Source organism: Neoarius graeffei, chromosome 13 (genome assembly GCF_027579695.1).
Source record: "Neoarius graeffei isolate fNeoGra1 chromosome 13, fNeoGra1.pri, whole genome shotgun sequence".
Taxonomy (NCBI): Eukaryota; Metazoa; Chordata; class Actinopteri; order Siluriformes; family Ariidae; genus Neoarius; species Neoarius graeffei.
This window is the reverse complement of record NC_083581.1, coordinates 9,828,116-9,853,551: the sequence shown is the minus strand read 5'-3', so window position 1 is coordinate 9,853,551 and position 25,436 is coordinate 9,828,116. Positions and strand designations below refer to the sequence as shown.

At 43.8% G+C, this 25,436-nt stretch overlaps 1 protein-coding gene across 1 annotated transcript in view; it reads right to left on the bottom strand.

Annotated features, from left to right (window-relative positions):
- Positions 1-14,003, bottom strand: part of LOC132896417 (TBC1 domain family member 8) — a 63,782-nt gene extending 49,779 nt beyond the window's left edge. The window contains exons 1-4 of the mRNA XM_060937233.1: positions 13,867-14,003; positions 6,987-7,097; positions 6,753-6,871; positions 6,234-6,462 (exon numbers count right to left, since the gene is read on the bottom strand). Of these exons, the coding sequence (XP_060793216.1) occupies positions 6,234-6,462; positions 6,753-6,871; positions 6,987-7,097; positions 13,867-13,993 (586 nt within the window). The 5' untranslated portion in view covers positions 13,994-14,003. The remainder of the gene's footprint in view (positions 1-6,233; positions 6,463-6,752; positions 6,872-6,986; positions 7,098-13,866) is intronic.
- Positions 14,004-25,436: the final 11,433 nt, after the last annotated feature.

Below are 25,436 nucleotides of genomic sequence, written 5' to 3'. Positions count from 1 at the left end.
ATATTGCGAGTTCTGCTCGCAGTTGGGTCATATCAAAAACCATCATAAAAATGGTACCTACTGCCATCTGGCAAGGCACGCTACAATACAGATGCGTGCAGGAAGTCAAACTCTCGTGGTTACCAGAGGACTAGCCCCCCACCGTAACCCTAACCGTGTAATAGGTGAGAGGTCAAAGGCTATAGAAATGGAGATTGGCACTGTATCCATGCACCCCAAGAGCTGGTTAGTACTGGGACAGGAGACTGCCTGGGAAGACCAGCTCCTGGCGTGGGAGGGACTTTGATTTTTGACTACTTGTTAGGTGAGGCTGCTGGTGACAATTACAAATACAATTAAGCAATTAAAAGCAGTGGGTAGGCTAAATGATTTGCAATGTGAGAGGTTAGAGGCTTATTCAGTGTCTATTTAAACAAGAGCTGTGCCAGTCATAAAATCTCAACAACGGCACATCTGGCTCCATTAGAAAACCTCTATGTGTCCGTAAGACGCAAGATCGTTTCTTGGAGTGATGAGTGGCAATTAAGATGCCTTTGTCTCCCAAGGCATCCTGGTGGTGGTGGTGGTGTGGCAGCACGGGGGGCGAAGGACGTGCTCTCTCGCTTGTCTGTCTCTGTGGGACTCCAGGCCAGTTTGTCTAGCTAAAGGTTGGACACCACTGCTGTCTGGCACTGATTGATCGGAAACATCATTAAAATGAGGAAATAAAGAAACTCCACAAATGTATACATTTTGGTGGTGTGTTTGGGATTTGACCATTTTTTCTTCACCTACACGTAAAGATTTGTGATAAGCTTTTCTATTATTATTATTTACAGTACTGTATAGAGAGTGTGCACGTGATGTCACGTGATATTTGTTTATCTGCCATCTTGGACGGCATGGCCGCGCATAGAACTTAGACGAACCCGTTTTAATTATCAAGTGTGTGGGAGTAGATCTTTTGAGAATGGTTATCTCTTGTTCAGCATTTGGTTGTACCAATAGACAGGGCCAAAAGGAGGGCGTGTCATTTTATAGATTCCCCGCAGACGAGGAGAGACGCGCAAAACGGGTGTCCGCTGTGCGAAGAGAAAACTGGTACCCCAGTTCTACCAGCCGAATTTGTAGTGAACACTTCATATCAGGTAGGTGTAATCTTCTAATACATTTATATCTGATATTGAATAATAATTCTGCACAGATAAAGATAGCGGTGATTTGTGATTTTTTTTTTCAGACAAAAACATACATATTTACAACCCTGTCATTATCTGGAACGGAGTTTAGATTTCGAACATTCTTACGATAAAACGTCCTGCATAGTCTCTTTATGATAAACGTCTTAATGCCACTTACCCGTGAGGTTATCAAGTAGACATTCTTCTTCGGAACCTTCCAGAGGTATAGTTGGGATACCCATCCCGCAACAAAATATTTATAAGCTTCCAGGCTCTTGTAAGCTTTGAGGGCTTTACCAGTGTAACACGATTCATGATTAACAAGAAAATTGTAAATGTCGTGGTAGGCCAGATCGGGCAAATCGCCGGCACCGCAGCTCCGAATTTCCCTGAAAAAGGATTGCGGCAAGTTGTACGGATCTGCAATCCCCAACCTGGAACACTTTTCCACGTAACGCTGGCTCACGTCACCTTCAAGATGCTGAACAAACTTAGACAAGTTATCGCGTGATGTAGATGGGGTATTTTCCGAATTTTCTTGGGGATTACTTCCTGGATCCATTACGCTCGCGCAAGGTAAACAATCCTGAAGCCGTCCAATATGGTGGAGTAAACACGGACGGGTCACGTGACTGCACATTCTCTATATAGGCTATGGTGGCACAGTGGTGAAGTGGTTAGCACTCTTGCCTCACAGCAAGAAGGTTCTGGATTCGAGCCCAGTGGTCAACAGGGGCCTTTCTGTGTAGAATTTGCATGTTCTCCCCGTGTCTGCATGGGTTTCCTCCGGGCGCTCCGGTTTCCCACACAGTCCAAAAGACATGCAGATTAGGTTAATTGGTGGCTCTAAATTATCCATAGGTGTGAATGGGGTAGAGGAGAAAACCTCTATAATAATCCACTAGAAGGCAACAGGAAACCACTACTGTAATGTTCCCTAGAGACTTTGATGGCTGAAGTCGTCAGAGTGGCCACAGCACTGTAGTGATATGCCAAAATGGATGGATGGATGGATGGATGGATGGATGGATGGATGGATGGATGGATGGATATAGGCTATACATTTCACAGATGCATAAATTAAATATTTAATCAAATCATCAGCTGGAGTTCAGTTGAGAACAACGCTGTTGACTGCAGCGGATTTCTTTCTACACAGCATTTTTCTGACTTCCTATGATGCTACTTTTCAGGCTGCCAAATAAAAATAATTTGTTCAGTCAGACTTGAGATGTTCGAGCTTCAATTTTGAGGACAGAGAAGTTTCTATTCTTGGCCACATTACGCCTCTCCATGTTGTAAAGTTTAGTGGCGAGGCCTCTAAACAGAGAATATTTAGGTGCATGATTATTTAAATAACAATGGTTTCCAGCCACCACACTTATCAACATCTGACCATCCTTACGCTGCGATTGGCGATATACGAACATTTCATGAATCACACAGAAATCCTGCTGTAAGACGATTTCTACACTCGGATCTGCGCTAGACTGATAAGTCAAGTCAAATCAAGTCAACTTTATTGTCAAATATGCTATACATGCTCGACATACAGCACAGATGAAATTTCAGCCCTCTCTGACCCACGGTGCAAACAGGCAATGCAATAAATAAAAATAGAATAATTGAAATAAACAATATAAAACACTCTAGATAAGAACTAGACATAAACACTCATATTATACACACACACATATAAAGTGGAGCAAATAAACAGTCAAGGGCACTTGAGGTATAGCAGGTAAACATGAAATAAGCAGTATAAACAAACTAATAGCTGTTAAGGTGAGGTAGTGCGGAATAGTGCAAATGAGCGAGGTAAAGTGAAATGCGCAGTCCCCGAGTTCAGTGTGTTAATGAACGTTGAGAGTATATATGTGTTGGGGGGGGGAAACTGTGAGGGTGACATGTCAGATGCTGAAGGGGGGGGCAGGGGGGTGTGTGGGCAGAATCTGTGGCAGGGGGCAGAGGGGGGGAGGAGGGGCAGAACAGGGAGGGAGTTGAGCCTCCTGACCGCCTGGTGAAAGAAACTGTCCTTGAGCCTGCTGGTTTTGGCCCGGAGACTCCGCAGTCTCCTCCCCGACGGCAGCAGACCGAAGAGGCTGTGAGATGGGTGGGTGGGGTCACCTGCAATCCTGATGGCTTTGCGGGTGAGGCGGGAGTTATAGATATCCATAAGAGAAGGGAGAGAGACACCAATGATCCTCTCAGCTGCTCTCACGATGCGCTGCAGAGTCTTGCAGCAGGACACGGTGCAGGCGCCGTACCACACGGTGATGCAGCTGGTCAGGATGTTCTCGATGGTGCCTCTGTAGAATGTGTGCATGATGGGGGCTGGGACTCTTGCTCTCCTCAGTTTGCGGAGGAAGTACAGACGCTGTTGGGCTTTTTTGGCCAGTGATGCAGTGTTGATGCTCCAGGACAGGTCTTCAGAGATGTGCACACCCAGAAACTTGGTGCTGCTCACCCTCTCCACTGCAGCACCGTCAATAAATAGCGGAGCATGCTGGGTGTGCGCTCTCCTGAAGGCCACAACAATCTCCTTCGTCTTCTCCACATTCAGGCGGAGATTGTTGTCCTTGCACCACATGGCCAAGTGGCTCACCTCACTCCTGTAGATTGTCTCATCGCCATCGTTGATGAGACCCACCACAGTCGTGTCATCCGCAAACTTAATGAAGAGATTAGAGCTGGATGTTGGTGTGCAGTTGTGGGTCAGCAGAGTGAAGAGGAGGGGGCTCAGCACACATCCTTGGGGGGCCCCCGTGTTCAATGTGATGGTGCTGGAGGAGTTGCTGCCAACCCGTACAGCCTGTGGTCTCCCCGTCAAGAAGTCCAGCAGCCAGTTGCACAGGGAGGTGTTGAGTCCCAGCTGGTCCAGTTTATGAATGAGCTGCTGAGGAATGATTGTGTTGAATGCTGAGCTAAAGTCTATGAACAGCATTCTGACATACGTGTCTTTTGTCTCCAGGTGGGTGAGGGCTGAGTGGAGGGCAGTGGAGATGGCGTCATCGGTCGAACGGTTGGACTGATATGCAAACTGGAAAGGATCCAGGGCGGGGGGAGAGGGCAGACTTGATATGCCTCATGACTAGCCGCTCGAAGCACTTCATGAGGACGGGAGTGAGTGCGACAGGGTGGTAGTCATTGAAGCAGAAGGAAGACGGCTTCTTCGGGACCGGGATGATGGTGGTGGCTTTGAGACACGTGGGGACAACAGCCTGGCTCAACGAGATGTTGAAGATGTCTGATAAGAGGGCCAATGTGATGGAGCAGGTGAATCATGGACATTTGGACAGCCAGTATTTTATATATTGTCTGTATCTACTCTTTCTTGTATTTTGTGTGGGTTTTCTGGTTTCTTGTATATTGTGACTCCTCTCCTACATATTTCCTCTTATTTATTCCCTGTACAACACTTCATGGCACTTGTCTGTGAAAAGCGCTTCATAAATAAACTTTACTTACAGTATCTGATCACAAACTGAAATAATTTAATTTCACTATGCCACGTATCTCTCCAAAACCAGACCAAACTGAGAAAAGCATGCAGCAATCCAGATTTTAGACCCCTTTCGACGGACTAACTGGTTTTACTGCTGCGTTTTTGAAAAGGAGTCCTTGCCCGATGTGATCTTTGCAGGAAGAGGTGCCAAGCTAAGAAAAATAAAAAAAAACATTTCCACATCGTTTTGCTAAAATACATTTAAGTTTAACTAACAGGTATTTCAAATACTTTTTTTTTTTGTGGGAGCACTATTTTCTAGAATTAAACAGAGTGAATTTATTTATTTATTTATTTTTCAAAAGAGACCATCAAGCTTAAGACATTACTGGCTGCTTTTGATATTTTTGCTTTTTAGATTTCTAGTACAAGATGTTTGTGTGCGAGCTTTTTTTTTTTTTAAACTGAAAGTCCTCTCTGAATGCTGTTTCATTTAAATTCCCCTTTTAAATTTGCTTGGGATTGGGAGTGGGTGTGGTGGTGGGGGGGGTTTGAGCTTTCCCCCTTCGGCTTTAGTTTTGAGCCCTCTGGCTAAGACCATTTTAAAGAACACTAAATTCAAATCTACTGATGTCATTCCCAAAATACAGGCTTCTTGTTTCTACAACACAAAGACAAACTGAGCTATCAAACTGCATGCAAAAAAAAGTTGTTTTGAACTGAGCTCATCACAATTTTGCAACACCTAATGCCGCTTTTCCACTACCAACGCGGCTGAGTTGGGCTGAGCCGTGCCGTGCTGAGTCGGGCTGAGTCGAGCTGAGCGGGGCTGTTGGAGTTGCATTTCGACTACAACCGCGCTGAACCGTGCTGGCTGGAAGTGGGTGGACACATTGGGTGGAGTTAGCGAAAGTGGGTGGACGTCACGTAATGTCGTTAGGCGGCGCAAACAGTGACATCAGTGACCTTTTAAGCGGTAGTCTCACGACCCGGATAGTAAACAATAAACATGGAGTCGTTAGTGTTGCTGGTCTTGGTGCTGTGGCTTGTTGTCACCGACAACGCCAACAGATACTGGCAAGAGCGTATAGATGAGGCGAGGCGCATAAGGCTTCAGAAATTCTCGTAATTCGTAATTCTTCTTCTTCCGGGTTTACGGTGTTTACAGATCCCAGCGTGCTCGTGGGGCGTGTGTGGGCATGTGAGGACACTCCTCCTCACCAATCAGTGCACAGGGGAGTGTCTCCTCACGCCCCTAGCCCCACTCGGCTCGGTTTGGCTCGCTTCAGCCCTACTCCAAAACCGTGCGAGTTTTGGGTGCTGAGTAGGACTGAAGCGAGCTGAGTCGTGCTGTTCTGAGGTAGTCGAAACGAGAGCCGTGTCGGGCTGAAGTGAGCTGAAAAAGGGTAGTGGAAAAGGGCCATATAAGCATGACTGGGTAAAATCTCACTTCTTTCCACACACACACCTGCAACAACATGGAAGAAAATGCATATTTCCTCCAACCATAGTTAACTAATGCACAAGTTAACATTGGGGGGGTAAAAATAATGTAAGAACGTGCATCATTTACCAAACCATATCTACCTATGATTACTGGGAGTATTGAGAAAAACAAGAGCACTCACCTTCTTTTCCGAGCAGAAAGGAGTAGAAAGCCAAGTGATTGGTGGAGAGGTAGATCCAGCCTTGACGAGGCACTCGGCCTTTCCAGTAGCAGCAGGAGTAATGAGCCACCAATTTTTCTTTCAGTGGAAGGCCAAATCGCTGCTCGAATCGCACCATTGCCTCACGGAAACGGGTTGGGTCATCTTCCAGTGCTGCCTGGCCAACTAGTACTTCTTCAGCAATTAGGCCCTGAGATTTAATGCAACATTTGTTTAATTGTTCAATGGCTCGTTGGCTTTAGCAAAAACACAAGAATGACTCTTGCTTCAAGTGTGATTGTTATAAAAGCAAGCGATTAGCTCACTGCCGATCATGCTGCTTTGCAGCAGCTAATTAAACGGTCAGCAGTTTAACATGAAAATACATATCGTTATAGGCTCATTATCAACCATAATGTGTGTGCGCGCATGCTTGTGTTGTAGTGAAGGTGACATACAAGTATGTTGGTATTTAAAATCTGAATATGAGTGAGAAAGAACCTTGACTTTGCCCTGTGCAAAGCTTGCAGCGTCCTGTTTGTTCTCAAATACAGACATGTACGGCAACAAGTTCTGGTCCAGCCATTTCCAGTGTTTCTGAACTTCTTCAGCTGTGGCCCCTGTGTGTGCACGCACGCACACACACACACACACACACACCTTTAGATTTACATATAAATTCTGCAAATTGTATGCAAATCATGATATTATATTCATATTTTTAGAAATTCTTACCACTAGCGATGACCCAGCTGCTCTGTGAACCCGGAACTTGTAGAAGTATCCGAAATGGAGTGACCCGTGCATTTGAGTCCAACATGGTATCCAGTGCTCCCACCAACATACCTACACACACACACACACACACACACACACACACACACACACACACACACTTTTTCCATGAAGCTTACAAACAAGTGTGTCGGCCAGTGACCACGGACCAACCCACTGCTGGGGACAATGACTTTTTACTTCCTTTTCCTCCAGTTTCACTTTGCATTCACTTTACAGGTGATGGTGTCTATTAGTCTCATAGTCTGAGACAATGCTCTCCAATTATACACTAATTGAATTATTAATACCCTATCTGTATTCAAGGTGTATCGAGGAAAAAGAATAAAAGCAACCACATACTTCACCATAAAGCACCAATTCCTTCAGCTATAGCTCCCCAGAAAACAGTGAAGAACAGCCAAATAGACAGATTATGAAACAGAAACCATCAGACACACAGACCGTGAGACGATATCTCAAAAATACAGGGCATGAAAAGAACTGGAAGGGCTAATTTTTTAAAAAGCTAAAACTTAAAAGAAAAATATTAAGTCATTTCATTTAAATCCTGATAACAATACAAATACAAAAGGTCTGAATTAAAAAAGTATTCCCAGTTTCATAGTGGAAAATTTTCAGAACAACTGTGACTTTATTCCAGTAAGACCTCTGGTTCTCTCTGCACAAAAACTGTATGACTGATGCAAAACACACAGGAAAATTATACATGCTGTATAGCTGAGCAAAAATGGAAAAATCACACACACACACACACACACACACACACACACACAAGATTGGCTTTGCATTGGTTCTAAATGTAACACACAAGTTCTAGCTATATGTTACAGATAAGGTAGCTAGCTCGTAAGGAATAAGTCTTAGAAAATAATCACTGGAGTAGCGTGACACGTCTTGATGTGAAGCAGAATTACTGTAAACATCCTCAAGTTGATGTGCTATTATTAAAAAAGTACCTAAATCTCAAAATGTTTCATTCCTGTTATACCACAGCAATTTGCCTGTCACTGGGTGCTGTGTGCACATCACATCACTGACTATCACACCACAGGACGTGTGCGCGTTTTAGTCATAAAAAGAAAAAAAAACGTGGAAAACATCGGATTCATGAAGCTTCTAGATCACTGCGAAGTTAAACACTGACATGCCCCATATTCTACAAAAAACACGCACACGCAAAGAAAAAAAAAATTCATGAAATAAAAGGCAAAGTAGGTTAAATGTAGCATGCAATGCGAGCCATGCAATTCGCATATATGGCTTTCCTAATTTGATATTTCCTCTCTACAAACATCCTGAAGTGTTTAATTTTAAACAGCTCTGGGGGAAAACCTAATTTTCTTAATAGAAGCTCAGATGCCTATAGATTATGATTTGATGAGAAACAAGGAAAAGATGGAAAGGACAAAAAAAAAAGATTTATCGCCCTGCCTTAACTGCATAACGATAGCAAAATATAGCATTCTTCATCATCATCAACTGACATAATATGGCATAAGCCTAGGTCACAACCGGACGTACGATTTTTTGGCCGTGCAATTTTTGGCATTTCCCAAATCGCTGCGTTTTTTTTTTGTTTGTGGAGAAAGACGCACGTTGGCCGTAAGTTTGTCTTGCAACCTGAAAAAAACGTAAGCGCCCGTGGAGTTTGTTTGACATGACAAAGAACCTCTGCGGCCGGTCTACGGCTCGAAAATCAGCACGTCACACACGCGCCCTCCGTGCGTTTCACGCGTGCCCTCCGTGCGTTTCTTGCATTTTTTGCACATAGACCGGCCGTAGGAGCACGTACGGCCGGTTGTGACCGAGGCTATAGTTACATTGGAAGACCTGCAGGAGCTATATCAATACAACCATAGAGACACTCCCAACCACAACACCTCCACCGAAGTCACAAAAAAGCTCTCCAAGTCCAAAGACCTTTAGATTAGCCAAACGATATGGTATGAAGATGATTCCAGTTTGTCACCTGTGCTCTGAAACTTGAGAAGAACCAGAATAGTCCCCAAAAAGAACTCCAGATGATCACACAGCTCTGGACAGATCACATCCTCCACAGAGTGCTACAGAAGGCCAAATGGTTAGGGAAGACATTTTCAGCCAGATGGTTCAGGAGAATAAAAGCATTAAGGGCCCATTTACACGAGGACGCTGTCGGGTAAAAACGACTAAATATTTTATCGGAAGTGCCTTTCGTCTACACGGGGACGGCATTTCCGAGGCTGAAAAACGGAAAAAATTGAAAACGCCTTCCAGAGTGGATAAATTAAAAACAGCCCCCGTTGCATATCCGTCTAAACTACCCAATACGCGAAACTCTGCTCGGATCTGCTCACGTCGGGTACGCGTTTACGTCATACATATGTCATATACTGTACATGCCAGCCTGGGAAGTAAGAAAGTAAGCAAAAAAAGTAAGAGCATGTCTGATTACATCGATCCAACGGACCTTCAAGCTACTCTGGCACCTTTAATAAACGTCCAGGAGTCCTTCGAACATCTATACCGAATCTGCACATATACCGTTAATGAACAGAGGCGGGTATAGCATGCTCTTACTTTTTTACTTACTTTCTTACTTACCATAGCCAGAGTAGTCAAAGTTTTCGCGGCGCAGATCAGACAAGACGGAAGACGTTGCGCATGCGTGCAGACATAGCGGAGGTCTTTCACAGCACCACCTAGCTGCCTGGCATGCACATCCAATTGAATTCCACACATTTATGCCTCACCGTATAGACGCAGATTTCCTCCTTGAAAACCGTCGTGTAGACACGGAAAAAAGTGAGAACGAAAACGGACTTTTGCGTTTTTGTTTCAGACCGTCCCCGTGTAAAGTGGGCCTAAGACCATGGTTGTTGGGAATGCATGAAGGAGACAAAGAAGAAAGGGACTCCTGTGTGACTTTTCCAGGAGGTACAAAACTGACATTTGGCTTTTCTGAGAGCAAAAGAAGGAATTGCGAGAGAATGAAAAAGTGAACTAGTGGACCAAAAGTCTCCACAGGCAGTCTGCGACCTTCTATGGCGCTGAACACATGCAAGTGTCGGGCAAGTCTCAATTACAGTTTTGCCAAATTTTTTTTACCATAGACCACCCATAGCAGCACGTACATCAGGTTGTGAGTGAGGCTTTAGGTTTATACTGGACATCATACTCAGGTTTATACTACACTTCTTACTCAGGTCTCTACTGGACTTTATCCTCAGGTTTATACTGGACATCATACTCAGCTTTATACTGGACATCATACTCAGCTTTATATTGGACACCATACTCAGGTCTATATTGGATAGCATACTCAGGTTTATATTGGACATCATACTCAGGTCCATACTGGACATCATACTCAGGCCTATATAGTACTTCATACTCAGGCCCATACTGGACATCATACTCAGGCCTATATAGTACTTCATACTCAGGCCCATACTGGACACCATACTCAGGTCTATATTGGACATCATACTCAGGTCCATACTGGACATCATACTCAGGCCTATATAGTACATCATACTCAGGTCCATACTGGACATCATACTCAGGTCTATATTGGATAGCATACTCAGGTTTATATTGGACATCATACTCAGGCCTATATAGTACTTCATACTCAGGTCCATACTGGACATCATACTCAGGTCTATATTGGATAGCATACTCAGGTTTATATTGGACATCATACTCAGGCCTATATAGTACTTCATACTCAGGTCCATACTGGACATCATACTCAGGTCTATATTGGATAGCATACTCAGGTCCATACTGGACACCATACTCAGGCCTATATAGTACTTCATACTCAGGCCCATACTGGACACCATACTCAGGTCTATATTGGACATCATACTCAGGCCTATATAGTACTTCATACTCAGGCCCATACTGGACATCATACTCAGGCCTATATAGTACTTCATACTCAGGTCCATACTGGACATCATACTCAGGCCTATATAGTACTTCATACTCAGGTCCATACTGGACATCATACTCAGGTCTATATTGGATAGCATACTCAGGCCCATACTGGACACCATACTCAGGCCTATATAGTACTTCATACTCAGGTCCATACTGGACATCATACTCAGGTCTATATTGGATAGCATACTCAGGTCCATACTGGACATCATACTCAGGCCTATATAGTACTTCATACTCAGGCCCATACTGGACATCATACTCAGGCCTATATAGTACTTCATACTCAGGCCCATACTGGACACCATACTCAGGTCTATATTGGACATCATACTCAGGTCCATACTGGACATCATACTCAGGCCTATATAGTACTTCATACTCAGGTCCATACTGGACATCATACTCAGGTCTATATTGGATAGCATACTCAGGCCCATACTGGACACCATACTCAGGCCTATATAGTACTTCATACTCAGGCCCATACTGGACACCATACTCAGGTCCATACTGGACATCATACTCAGGCCTATATAGTACTTCATACTCAGGTCCATACTGGACATCATACTCAGGTCTATATTGGATAGCATACTCAGGCCCATACTGGACATCATACTCAGGCCTATATAGTACTTCATACTCAGGCCCATACTGGACACCATACTCAGGTTTATATTGGACATCATACTCAGGCCTATATAGTACTTCATACTCAGGCCCATACTGGACATCATACTCAGGCCTATATAGTACTTCATACTCAGGCCCATACTGGACACCATACTCAGGTCTATATTGGACATCATACTCAGGTCCATACTGGACATCATACTCAGGCCTATATAGTACTTCATACTCAGGTCCATACTGGACATCATACTCAGGTCTATATTGGATAGCATACTCAGGCCCATACTGGACACCATACTCAGGCCTATATAGTACTTCATACTCAGGTCCATACTGGACATCATACTCAGGTCTATATTGGATAGCATACTCAGGTCCATACTGGACATCATACTCAGGCCTATATAGTACTTCATACTCAGGTCCATACTGGACATCATACTCAGGTCTATATTGGATAGCATACTCAGGTCCATACTGGACATCATACTCAGGCCTATATAGTACTTCATACTCAGGTCCATACTGGACATCATACTCAGGCCTATATAGTACTTCATACTCAGGCCCATACTGGACACCATACTCAGGTCCATACTGGACATCATACTCAGGCCTATATAGTACTTCTTACTCAGGTCCATACTGGACATCATACTCAGGTCTATATTGGATAGCATACTCAGGTCCATACTGGACACCATACTCAGGCCTATATAGTACTTCATACTCAGGTCCATACTGGACATCATACTCAGGTCTATATTGGATAGCATACTCAGGTTTATATTGGACATCATACTCGGGTCCATACTGGACATCATACTCAGGCCTATATAGTACTTCATACTCAGGTCCATACTGGACATCATACTCAGGCCCATACTGGACACCATACTCAGGTCTATATTGGATAGCATACTCAGGTTTATATTGGACATCATACTCAGGTCCATACTGGACATCATACTCAGGCCTATATAGTACTTCATACTCAGGCCCATACTGGACACCATACTCAGGTCTATATTGGATAGCATACTCAGGTTTATATTGGACATCATACTCAGGTCCATACTGGACATCATACTCAGGCCCATACTGGACACCATACTCAGGTCTATATTGGATAGCATACTCAGGTTTATATTGGACATCATACTCAGGTCGATACTGTACACCATACTCAGGTGTATCCTGGACATTATACTCAGGCTTATATTGGACATCATACTCATTTCTTTGAACACTTTTTTTTGTTCGTACATGCTCTCCCTTATCATGGAGCAGTGCATGGACTTTCCTGGACAACAAAAGCTGGACAAATTCTTGCGCTCAGGAAAAAAAAAAAGGTCTAAACATTTAGCATATAGTTTCGCCACATATCCACCAAACAGATGCTTTTCTCCCCTTCACAAAAACACAGTCAGCTTAGTCTCCTGAGGGTCACAGCTCGTTGCTATCTTAAACAAATACACTTTCCCATGCTGCAACAGGTGGGAGTTCAGCTGCTGTGTGAGACTGAAAGAGGAAGATGGAGAAACTATTTCCCAAATAGGGTTAAAAATAACTTAAACATCTCGGTTTTCATCAATAGTCGATTAGAAACTTAACCAGTTAATGAGTAGACAGGTCACATGGTACAGGCAATAAACTTGATTCTGGTTCTGATACACACTTCGTCCTTACAGGACACAGTCTATCCAGCGGATCAACCCTGAGGCAAGAAAGAAAGAAAGAAAGAATACACACAGAGATTTTCACTGTCTGGAAATATGAGTTTGGAGCTTGGACGCCCCTCTCACACACAGCTTTTTTTTTTTTTAAGTCTGAAAATGAGAGCAGCTGTTGTGAACATGAAACTGTAGACTCTCAACAATACAGTTCTCAGGATGAAAAACCCTATCCGAATGCCAAAACATTTTTGCATTAGATCTTTTGTTCTGTTTTCACATGGATATATGTGTGTGTGATCTCCATGGATACGCAACTAATCCTGTTTTGCAATTTTATTCCCAAGCCTTCGACACAAGAGCCCTTTCTCCCATTCCTTATCAGCCAAAAAGCAAAGGAAAAATATGGATACGAGTTATGCGTATATTTTTAGATCTCAATCTTTGTTTTCACCTTTTATATATATATATAACTTGATTTGTGGAAGTGCTTCGTTTCTCCAGTATGTTTGGAGCTGTCATGTCAGACAGTTTCATAAATCAAGACCACTTTCAGCAAGTTTAACTGGTTAAAAACCTACCCGTGAATTTGCCCCCGGTGTCTCCATGTCCCCTTCTTCGCTGCAGGAGAAAATAATCGTTAGATTTGTCCGTGATCCAGAGATTGAGCGCATTTTTCAGCGACACCTCAGCCGGATTCAGCCACATCTCTCTCAACACACCAGAGCGCCGGAGGAACCCAGATGCCTACGTCACGCACCGATACCGGAAGTAAATTCCCCGCAGTCCTTTCACTCGCTTGCGTTGTTTACAACCTGCTTTTAGATCATTTCTAGTTTTTAGCTTCTTGGGTAGAGTATGTTCATATATACAGATGCCTCAAAGGGTCCTGACAAAAGGGTGGGAGTGGCGTATGTGGTACCCGAGCTGGGGTTAGCCATTAAAAAGAGAATAACTGATAACCTGGCTGTGTCTCTGTTTGCAGACGATGGTAGTTTGTGGAAAAGGGGAAAAAAAAAATGTAAGACACACTTTGAAGAGGATTCAGGAAGCCCTAACCATTGTGGGGAATTGGGGTAGTTAGTGGGGTTTTAGATTTTCAGTTGAGAAAACCAAAGTAATGTTTTTTGTTTACCAGGAAGAAGATATGTGACAGTCTGGAACTACAACTTTACAACCGTCCCTTGGAGAGAGTTCCTTGTTTTAAATTCCTAGGTGTGTTTTATGACACAAGACTTACATGGAGAGCACATATCTCCAGAGTGGTAGATAAATGTAAAACTGTACTGAACTTAATGAGGTGTCTTACTGGAAAGGAATGGGGGGCAGATTTTGGCCGAATCCCATTTCACCCCTTGGACATACCCCTTGGCCCTTCCCCTCCATTTTGCGCGTTCACATGAAGGGGTAGGGGTATCCCAATCCCAGTTAACGCGGAGGGGAAGGGGTAGGGCTTCTGTACCCCTCCAAACGGAGATTTTCCTGGAGCTGACTCCGAACGAAGGGGTTTGAGTGATTTCCCACAATGCCATGCGGATTTCAGCGAGATTTCATGCGGATTTCAGAAAGATGGCGGTTCCCGCGGCGAAAGATTGTCATAAATGTATTTTCTCCATTATTTACGTGTTTTAAGTTGTTATCCAGAGGAAACACGCCGCTTGATTCGCTTTCGAGCTGAGAATGAGCAGCGATTTCTGAAATCCAAGCTGCTGCTAAAAAGCTTTGGGAGTGAGTATTGTTTTCGGTTGCTTGACTGCGTACGTTTTGTTCTGTTATTCTCGCTTTTATTGTTTACATGAGTGTTCTGACACCTCATTCTGTCGGATGTGGTGCACGAAGCGCCAAAGATATCCCATTCAGTGGTGTTAGTTAACAAATCACACCCTGCCAGCAGAGATCTCTGGCTCTGACTGTAGCGGCTGGTCGCAGCCAATGACGCATTTGGTCGCGTTTTGCTAACGTAAACGCTGACGGAGGTACGCGATGACGTATGCGATCGTTGAAGGGCTATCCCAATACGTAAGGGTTGAATTTCAAGCCCTATCCCTTGTAGCTCAGTTTCAAGGGGAAGGGCTAAGGTGAAGGGGTAGGGGTAGAAATTAGAATTGGGATTGGGCCTTATATTTACCTAATTAGAGCAAGAATTGGGGCGGCACGGTGGTGTAGTGGTTAGCGCTGTCGCCTCACAGCAAGAAGGTCCTGGGTTCGAGCCCCGTGGCCGGCGAGGGCCTTTCTGTGTGGAGTTTGCATGTTCTCCCCGTGTCCGTGTAGGTTTCCTCCGGGTGCTCCGGTTTCCCGCACAGTCCAAAGACATGCAGGTTAGGTTAACTGGTGACTCTAAATTGACCGTAGGTGTGAATGTGAGTGTGAATGGTTGTCTGTGTCTATGTGTCAGCCCTGTGATGACCTGGCGACTTGTCCAGGGTGTACCCCGCCTTTCGCCCGTAGTCAGCTGGGATAGGCTCCAGCTTGCCTGCGACCCTGCAGAAGGATAAAGCGGCTAGAGATAATGAGATGAGATGAATGAGCAAGAATTGACTATGGGTGTTTGGCTTATGCATCTGCAGCGGCGACTGTACTGGCCAGGCTGGATGTAGTCCAAGCTGTTGCTTTGAGATTGTGTACCGGAGCCATACGTTCTTCCCCAGTGTGTTCCTTGCAAGTTGTGGTAGGAGAAATGCCTCTTGGTTTGAGAAAACAGGCCAATTATTGGGTAAATCTGATGGGACAAGGACCTGATCACAGAAAGAGGTGGCAAATCTGTCAAGCTTTGGATGGACGGTAGAATCCGTGGCCCAGGACATGAAAATTCTCCATAGAACCTTTTGCCCAGGAGTATTGCGGCCGTTGATTCCTGTGTGGCAGCTGGGGGTCCCAGACACTGACTTAATGTTGCTAAAAATTAAGGAAAGGGATCCTGAAGCAGAGCTGGCATATAACTTTTATTGCCATGTAGAAAATAGGTATCAAGACTATGTCTTAATATTTACTGATGGGCACAGGTGCTACTGGGGCAGCTTTTATTGTTCAGGGAATGAATGTGCAGGCCTTGAAGAGAACTTCTGATTTTTAAGTGTGTTTTCAGTAGAGTTATATGCCATCCTGATGGCTGTGAGGTGGACTGAACAACTACAGAATAAGAAGGTATTAATATGCAGTGATTCAGTGTCAGCTATTAGAAGTCTTGGGAAGGGAATGTCCAAGGCAAGACAAGATTTGATACATGACATTTTACTGGCGATTAGAGATGTTGGAAGACATGGAGTGAAGGTATCATTTTTATGGGTACCTGCCCATGTAGGAGTCAGACTGAATGAAAAGGTGGATAAGTTAGCTAAGGAGGCAACTCAAAGGGAATCCATCGATGTCAGTGTGAGCCTATCAAAATCAGAAGGCAAGAGTATTGTGTGGCAGGAGTCTCTTTTGAGATGGCAACAACTGTGGGAGAATGACACAAAGGGAAGACATCTGTTCTCAATCACTAGTAGTGTTACTGACTCAGTTAAAGTTTGCAGTAGTGGTAGACGTAAGGAAGATGTAATCATTGCTAGTTTGAGAATAGGTCATACTGGCCTAAACAGTACTTTATTTATTTTAGGAAAACATCAAGACGGCTTGCTCTTGCCAGGAGATGGAGACAGTTCAGCATGTTTTGCTGTCTTGTAGGAATTATGACAGCTATAGACAAGAATTGTTCAGTCACTTGAGACAGAATGGCATGACAGAGGTGTCTTTGAAAAGCGTGTTGGATATGGGGACAAGTGTGAAGTGCAAACATCACTTCAAGTTTTTACTGGACACTGGACTGTATGGAAGGATCTAGGCCAATGGCGTTTTAGTTCTATAGGTGGCAGCAATGCAACTTTTTGGATGCTGGCTGCCTTAAAACCACAAAGAAGAAGAAGAAGACCTGGCTGTGTATACAGCAGAGCTGGTAGCCATATGGTTTGCCTTGCTCTGGATAGAGGGGCACAGGCAAGTGGTCATAGCATCTGACTCTAGCTCTGCTCTTGTGAGTATTCAGAACTCACATTCCACATCCAGGAATGACATTCTTCTTGATATTTTACAGTTGACAAGTGTGTTAATGAAGGCAGGTTGTAAACTTTCCTTTTTATGGGTTCCAGCTCATGTAGGGGTGGAATTGGCTGACAAATATGCCAAAAGAGCGGCCAGAGCACATGGGAGATGGCAGCACCTTTGGGAGAATGGGTCTTCTGGGAGGCATCTTTTTAACATTCAGCCTGAAATACATAGAGCTATTGGTTCACTTAGGCCAGGGGTGTCAAACCTGATCCATAAAGGGCCGTGTGGCTGCAGGTTTTCATTCCAGCCATGCAGCAGCACCCTGATTTGGCTTATTCAATCAACTGACACACCCACCCTTTAATCAAGGGTGGGTGTGGCTGCAAGTATTTGACTGTGTGAAGACAGTTCAGTTGATTGAATGAGCCAAGTCAGGTGTGCTGCTGCATGGCTGGAATGAAAACCTGCAGCCACAAGGCCCTTTATGGATCAGGTTTGACACCCCTGACTTAGGCCAAGTTTACATTAGACCTTATCTGTCTCGTTTTCTTCGCGGATGCACTGTCCGTTTACATTAAAACGCCTGGAAACGGGAATCCGCCAGGGTCCACGTATTCAATCCAGATCGTGCCTGGTCCGGTGCTGTGTAAACATTGAGAATACGCGGATACGCTGTGCTGAGCTCTAGCTGGCGTCGTCATTGGACAACGTCACTGTGACATCCACCTTCCTGATTCGCTGGCGTTGGTCATGTGACGTGACTGCTGAAAAACGGCACGGACTTCCACCTTGTATCACCTTTCATTAAAGAGTATAAAAATATGAAAATACTGCAAATACTGATGCAAATACTGCCCATTGTGTAGTTATGATTGTCTTTAGGCTTGCCATCCTTCCACTTGCAAGTGGTAAGTGACGCGCATGCCCGATATGCACTGGGATCACACACACAGCGTCTCAGTCCCGAATCACTGCTCGTGCGCTTCACTCGCGCGCTCTGTGAGCTGCGCAAGGCCGGAGTGCGCACCCTCCAGAGGGCACTCGCTGTTCAGGGCGGAGTGATTTGGAGCGCAGGATGCCTGCGGAGCCGAGCGTATACGTGTATTGGCGTTGCTGTGTGCACGCAAATCGTGTATTGGCGTTGCTGTGTGCACGCTAATCGTTTTAAAAACGTTAATCTGATGATCCGCTGATACGGTCTAATGTAAACCCCACCTGAATGCAATGTTCACTTTGTTTACCAAAGGTCAGTGGACTCACATACAGTTCCATCTCTGTGGAAGAGGGCGACTATCATCCCTCTCCCCAAAAAAGCGGTCCCTCAAGAGAACAACGACTACAGACCAGTAGCCTTGACTTCTATTGTAGTTAAGTGTCTAGAGAAGTTGATGGTGGGGAAGCTGAAATCAAACCTACAAGGTCAACTAGATCCATATCAGTTGATGATGCAATTCTGACCATAACACACTCAATCCTGCAACATCTTGAAAATCCTAAGGCTTATGCCAGACTACTGTTTGTTGATTTCAGCTCTGCATTTAACACCGTGCAGCCACACATCCTTCTTAGTAAACTTCAACACATGTCTGTTAATCCATATATCATCACGTGGTACCACTCCTTTTTAACAAACAGGACACAACAGGTCAGAGTGAACCAAACAACATCTCACTTAAAAACAATAAGTACGGGAGTCCCTCAAGGTTGCGTGAGTTCTCCCCCCTTGTTCACAGCATACACAAATGATTGCATTAGTAGACACCCTACTGTCTCATTTGTTAAATTTTCTGATGACACCGCCATCTTGTGTCTGTTAGATGGGGATCTAAACACCTCTGTCTATAAGCAAGAGGTACATAGGTTCGTGCAGTGGTGTGAGGAGCACCACCTCACTGTAAATGCGAAAAAAACAGAAGAAATGGTCTTTGACCCCAGTCATGTAGGAGACCACACTCCATTACTCATTTTTGATACCAATATTGCTCAGGTTGACTCTTACAAATATTTGGGTGTTTACTTTGATGATAATCTGTCCTGGAATGTTCATGTTAATAATGTGTGTACTAGGATCCAGCAGAGACTACACTTTTTACGTAGACTCAGGGTGTTTGGTGTTCAACAGAGGATAATGTTACTTTTTTATCGTGCTGTTGTTGCGTGTACTACGCTATGCAATCACTGTTTGGTTTGGAAATCTAACAGTAAGAGTAAAGTCCCAAATCAACAGATTGACCCGCTCTGCACTGAAAGTAGTGGGGGTGAGGGATCACCCCACCCTCCAAGCAACATATGAAGAATCTGTACTCAGGCAGGCCAGGAAAATAATTGAGGACCCATCACATGTTTTGAACCCAGAGTATGAGCTGCTACCCTCTGGCAGGCGATACAGAGTCCCAGTTAAAAACAAAAAAAGGTTTTTGAACAGGTATAAGTTCTCTTTTATTCCAATGTCTGTGAACTTATTGAACTTGTGTCGTTAACAAACTACCAGTCTTGTAATGCTATGTATGTATGTATGTATGTATGTATGTATGGGGCCGCACTAGGTATGCACTTTAAGTACGCACTTTATGCATCTCTACGATGGCACTTTATGTCTTTTTTTGTGTGTGTGTGTGTTATGCGGCAGCTATGTGTATGTCCAAGACAAATTTCCCTCGGGACGAATAAAAAGAATCTTGAATCTTGAAGACAGGAGGAAGTGGTATTGGCCAGGCTGAGAATTGGGCACTCCCATCTTAATAGTAGTCTCTTTATTATGAGTAGGCATGCTGATGGTAACTGCGAGTATTGTGCATCACAAAGCCCAGAGACTGTAGAGCATGTTCTTATTCATTGTCAAAAAGACTATCAAGAGAGACAGAATTTTATTGCTCAAGTCGAGGCCAATAACACACCCTTTAGTGTCAGAAATATCTTACAAAGAAGTAATGGGAAAATTATCTTATTTGCTTACTTTTTTGAAAAACACAGGATTATTAAAACGTATTTAATTTCTAGATAAGAAGCAGGGCGGCACGGTGGTGTAGTGGTTAGCGCTGTCGCCTCACAGCAAGAAGGTCCGGGTTCGAGCCCCGTGGCCGGCGAGGGCCTTTCTGTGCGGAGTTTGCATGTTGTCCGCGTGGGTTTCCTCCGGGTGCTCCGGTTTCCCCCACAGTCCAAAGACATGCAGGTTAGGTTAACTGGTGACTCTAAATTGACCGTAGGTGTGAATGTGAGTGTGAATGGTTGTCTGTGTCTATGTGTCAGCCCTGTGATGACCTGGCGACTTGTCCAGGGTGTACCCCGCCTTTCGCCCGTAGTCAGCTGGGATAGGCTCCAGCTTGCCTGCGACCCTGTAGAACAGGATAAAGCGGCTAGAGATAATGAGATGAGATGAGCTGTCAACTGCCATATAAATGAGAAGGAGAGAGAGTAGCTTCTTGCGCCCAGTTTAACTCCTAGTGTGTAGTAGGGATACATGGTTTCCCTGAAGAGAACGTGGTTTGTTTTTGCTGATTCGTGTCCAGGGGTATAAAAACTCACTCCTGACCCTCATGTGCTTTAAATCTTCCCTAATAACTACTTGGCTTTTCCATGCGGGTGTCCTTTGGCGATATGCCCTGACTTTATACAGATAAAGACTTGACTGCGTTTCCATTAGATAACTAGTGTTCCTCTAATCCAGCTAAAAGTTCACTTATGGTGTCGGAGTCGACTCTAAGACTTTAGATTCGGCTCCGGTTCGAATAAGTGAATCGAAAGAACGGAGGGGATTCCTCTGCTTTTATCCCGTCATCTCCAATAAATATAAACACACGGACGGTATTTTATTTCGGGAAACAATATCGCGGGTGTTAAATCATTTTAAATCGACGTTTTCGAAAGAGACGAGCTTCTGATCTGCGGTTTGATTTGTTTTTGTATTTTGGGGAAATTATGTTGAACCAACTCTTTTAGAATCGATTCCCGACACCAAAATTCCTGGCTCGAAGAACCCCAAGGGTTTAAACAGGACCAAATGCCCGGATGTGTGGAGAATCTCTGATTGGTCCAGATAACTGAAGTATTTCTGGGAGACAGAACGGGTATTATGGGTTTCTGAGTTCAGTTACTTCTAGAAACTCACTATGTTTGGTGTTCGATTTTCTTTTTTAAACCTGCAGAGTTCTGGAAAATTCATGCGTATATATTTGACCACGATTACTTCAAAGATTTGTTTCAAATAAATAAGAATCCCCGTCGTAGTAAGGGTCAATATAGTACACTGATCTCATAAGAGGTGAAACTCCCTTTTCTGAAATTCACATCAGGGTCATTCCACGTCAATTCAACCTGAAAAAAATCTCCAGATGTACCCATGTTACCAGGCCCGGCCCTTACCAATTTGACACCCTAGGCAAGATTTTAGGTGGCGCCCCCTCTTCAACACCAGTTAAAGCCACTGATAGTGTATCTATACTAACAAGAAATGGAATATCTCATCTCATTATCTCTAGCCGCTTTATCCTGTTCTACAGGGTCGCAGGCGAGCTGGAGCCTATCCCAGCTGACTACGGGCGAAAGGCGGGGTACACCCTGGACAAGTCGCCAGGTCATCACAGGGCTGACACAGACAACCATTCACACTCACATTCACACCTACGGTCAATTTAGAGTCACCAGTTAACCTAACCTGCATGTCTTTGGACTGTGGGGGAAACCGGAGCACCCGGAGGAAACCCACGCGGACACGGGGAGAACATGCAAACCCCGCACAGAAAGGCCCTCGCCGGCCACGGGGCTCGAACCCGGACCTTCTTGCTGTGAGGCGACAGCGCTAACCACTACACCACCGTGCCGCCCCAGAAATGGAATAGCTTTGTCTTAAAACATTCTTTTATTTAAACAAAAAAATTGCACGTTCAAAATACTTAAAGGCATTAAATAAAGAAATTGCACATTCAAAATATTTAATACTGAATTAAAGAAACAAATACAAAATATGAACTGAATATATGAAACATAATATAAATGGCTTACATAAAGTACTACATTTACAGTACTCCCAAAATAAAAAATGTAAACAAGTGTTGTAATTCGTAAATGCAATATAAATAAGGCATTGCACAAAATAAGATATTAAAGAAACCAGTGTGCAAGAAAAATACAAGGATTTAAATAAAAATTAAAAAAATATACAATTGTGACATTAAAAAGACTTCTAGTGGTGTTTTTTGGTACTGCCTTCAACTTCAACTATTGAAAAACTAAATGTAGAACAGGGGGAAAAAGAACTCACCCGCTTGATGAGTTGCTTTTGTGTCTTCTTCCTTTACAGGAGAGAAAGTGTGCCATTTATGCTATTTGTAAAGAGAACACACTGAGTGCTTGTTTCGTTTCCCTGCAGTCTTGACGCACTGAGATTGTTTCTTGTTTTCAACGCGTTTATTATATTTTCCTCCAGGAAGCTCTTCGCAACATGGTTGCTTGAATGAGCTGCTAAACTGTCATTTTAATGAGAACACAGATCAACAAAGCAACTTTGTTTTATTAAAAAAAAAAACGTGCCAGGCACCATTGGAATATCTCGCTGCGAAATGTGTTCGGTGCATAAAAGACCTTTACTTCAGCCCAGACTGCTCAACGACACCGACAGACTGCTCCAAGTGCAGCCATATTCAAAACAAGCAACAGATCTATGTCAGTTATCTAGAGTAGAGTGGGGGAAAAAGCCCCCCTTAAGGAAAATTCAGTTTTTCTCCAAGTTGAAATGAACCATGTGTTGTTTTAATCATAGTTTTTGACAACAGTGACATGAACAATAATGCCACCTAAAGTTTGCCTAAAGTTAATACTTAAATTTTTTTTTAACAGAAACAAACATTGTGCCAAGGGGGCCTTTTACCCCCCCCCCCCCCCCCCCCCCCCAGTGGGGCAATAGGCCCCCTCACTCAAAAAAAGCTGTTTGGATAGCAAAAGTGTTTACTTAAGCCTATAATGTGAAAGAAACAAGAAAATATCCCTGAATTAATGAATAGATGCATTATTTTATTATATTTCACATTTTAATTTCAATATAATTTTGTGTGGATTGAACATGAATTAACAAAGAACAGGCTATTCATTAATTCAGGGATATTTTCTTGTTTTTTGAGTGAGGGGGGGCTATTGCCCCACCTCAGGGGGCCTTTTACCCCACTGGGGGGGTAAAAGGCCCCCTTGGCACAATGTTTGTTTTTGTTAAAAAAAAAAGTATTAACTTTAGGCAAACTTTAGGTGGCATTATTGTTCATGTCACTGTTGTCAAAAACTATGATTAAAACAACACATGGTTCATTTCAACTTGGAGAAAAACTGAATTTTCCTTAAGGGGGGCTTTTTCCCCCACTCTACTCTAATTATGATAAAAGGAAACAATGCCCCCTGGGGGCCATTTACCCCGCCATTAAGGGGGCGTTTTACCCCACAGACTACACTTTTACAAAAAAGGGTCTTACTTTCAAAATGTGATTCAACTTTTTATACCTAATGTATTTTTTTAACGTACTGACTTGTCTACTCATACCACATACACAGCTGTGATATCTGACGAAATAGCAGCTATCTAAATACAGTTTTACTGATATCTGAAAATTATATCACTTACCATGAAATTTGATTTCTCTCCGCTGCGTTGCTGATATGCGATCCACAGTGGATATTTGTATATCCCCGTTGTCAAGCCAGTCCATAGCAACAATAGAAATGTAACTTTGCGCCATCTGGTGGTTATTTTGGGTAAAACAGGCTGGGGGCCTTTTACCCCACGGGGGCGTATTACCCCACTCTACTCTACGTTATGCAAAAACACTCTTTAGCCAACAACACTTAGGCTATTACATGGCCAAAACAGAGAATAGCCGTGGATGCACACTTGCGCGCTCGAAGACACACTATAGACAGGGCGAACCACTGTTGAGCGCTTATTGTTTCATGATTAACAACCACCACCACACCCCACCCCACCCCGTTTTTTTGACAAATCGCATCCTGACTACATGCTTTGCTGTACAATTAAATTAGGCTAAGACATTACAGGGAGTGCAGAATTATTAGGCACGTTGTATTTTTGAGGATTAGTTTTATTATTGAAAAACAACTATGTTCTTGATGAACCCAAAAGACTCATAAATATCAAAGCTGAGTATTTTTGGAAGTTGGAGTAGGGCTTTCTTAGTTTTAGCTATCTTAGGAGGATATCTGTGTGTGCAGGTGACTATAACTGTGCATAATTATTAGGCAACTTAACAAAAAACAAACATGTACCCATTTCACTCATTTATTTTCACCAGGGAAACCAATATAACAACTCAACATTCACTAATATACATTGCTGGCATTCAAAAAATAAATAAATAAATAAATCAGTGACTAATATAGCCGCCTTTCTTTACAAGGACACTCAAAAGCCTGCCATCCATGGATTCGGTCAGTGTTTTTATCTGTTTGCGATCAACATTGCGTGCAGCAGCAACCACAGCCTCCCAGACACTGTTCAGAGATGTGTACTGTTTCCCCTCCTTGTAGATCTCACATTTGATGAGGGACCACAGGTTTTCTATGGGGTTCAGATCAGGTGAACAAGGAGGCCACGTCATTAATCTTTCTTCCTTTAGACCCTTTCTGGCCAGCCATGCTGTGGAGTACTTGGATGCGTGTGATGGAGCATTGTCCTGCATGAAAATCATGTTTTTCTTGAAGGATGCTGACTTCTTCCTGTACCACTGCTTGAAGAAGGTGTCTTCCAAAAACTGACAATAGGACTGGGAGTTGAGCTTGATGCCATCCTCAACCCGAAAAGGTCCCACAAGCTCATCTTTGATGATACCAGCCCATACCAGTACCCCACCTCCACCTTGCTGGCGTCTGAGTCGGACTGGAGCTCTCTGCCCTTTGCTGATCCAGCCACGAGCCCATCCATCTGGCCCATCAAGACTCACTCTCATTTCATCTGTCCATAAGACCTTAGAAAAATCAGTCTTGTGATACTTCTTGGCCCAGTCTTGACGTTTCATCTTGTGTGTCTTGTTCAGTGGTGGTCGTTTTTCAGCCTTTGTTACCTTGGCCGTGTCCCTGAGTATTGCACACCTTGTGCTTTTTGACACTCCAGTGATGTTGCAGCTCT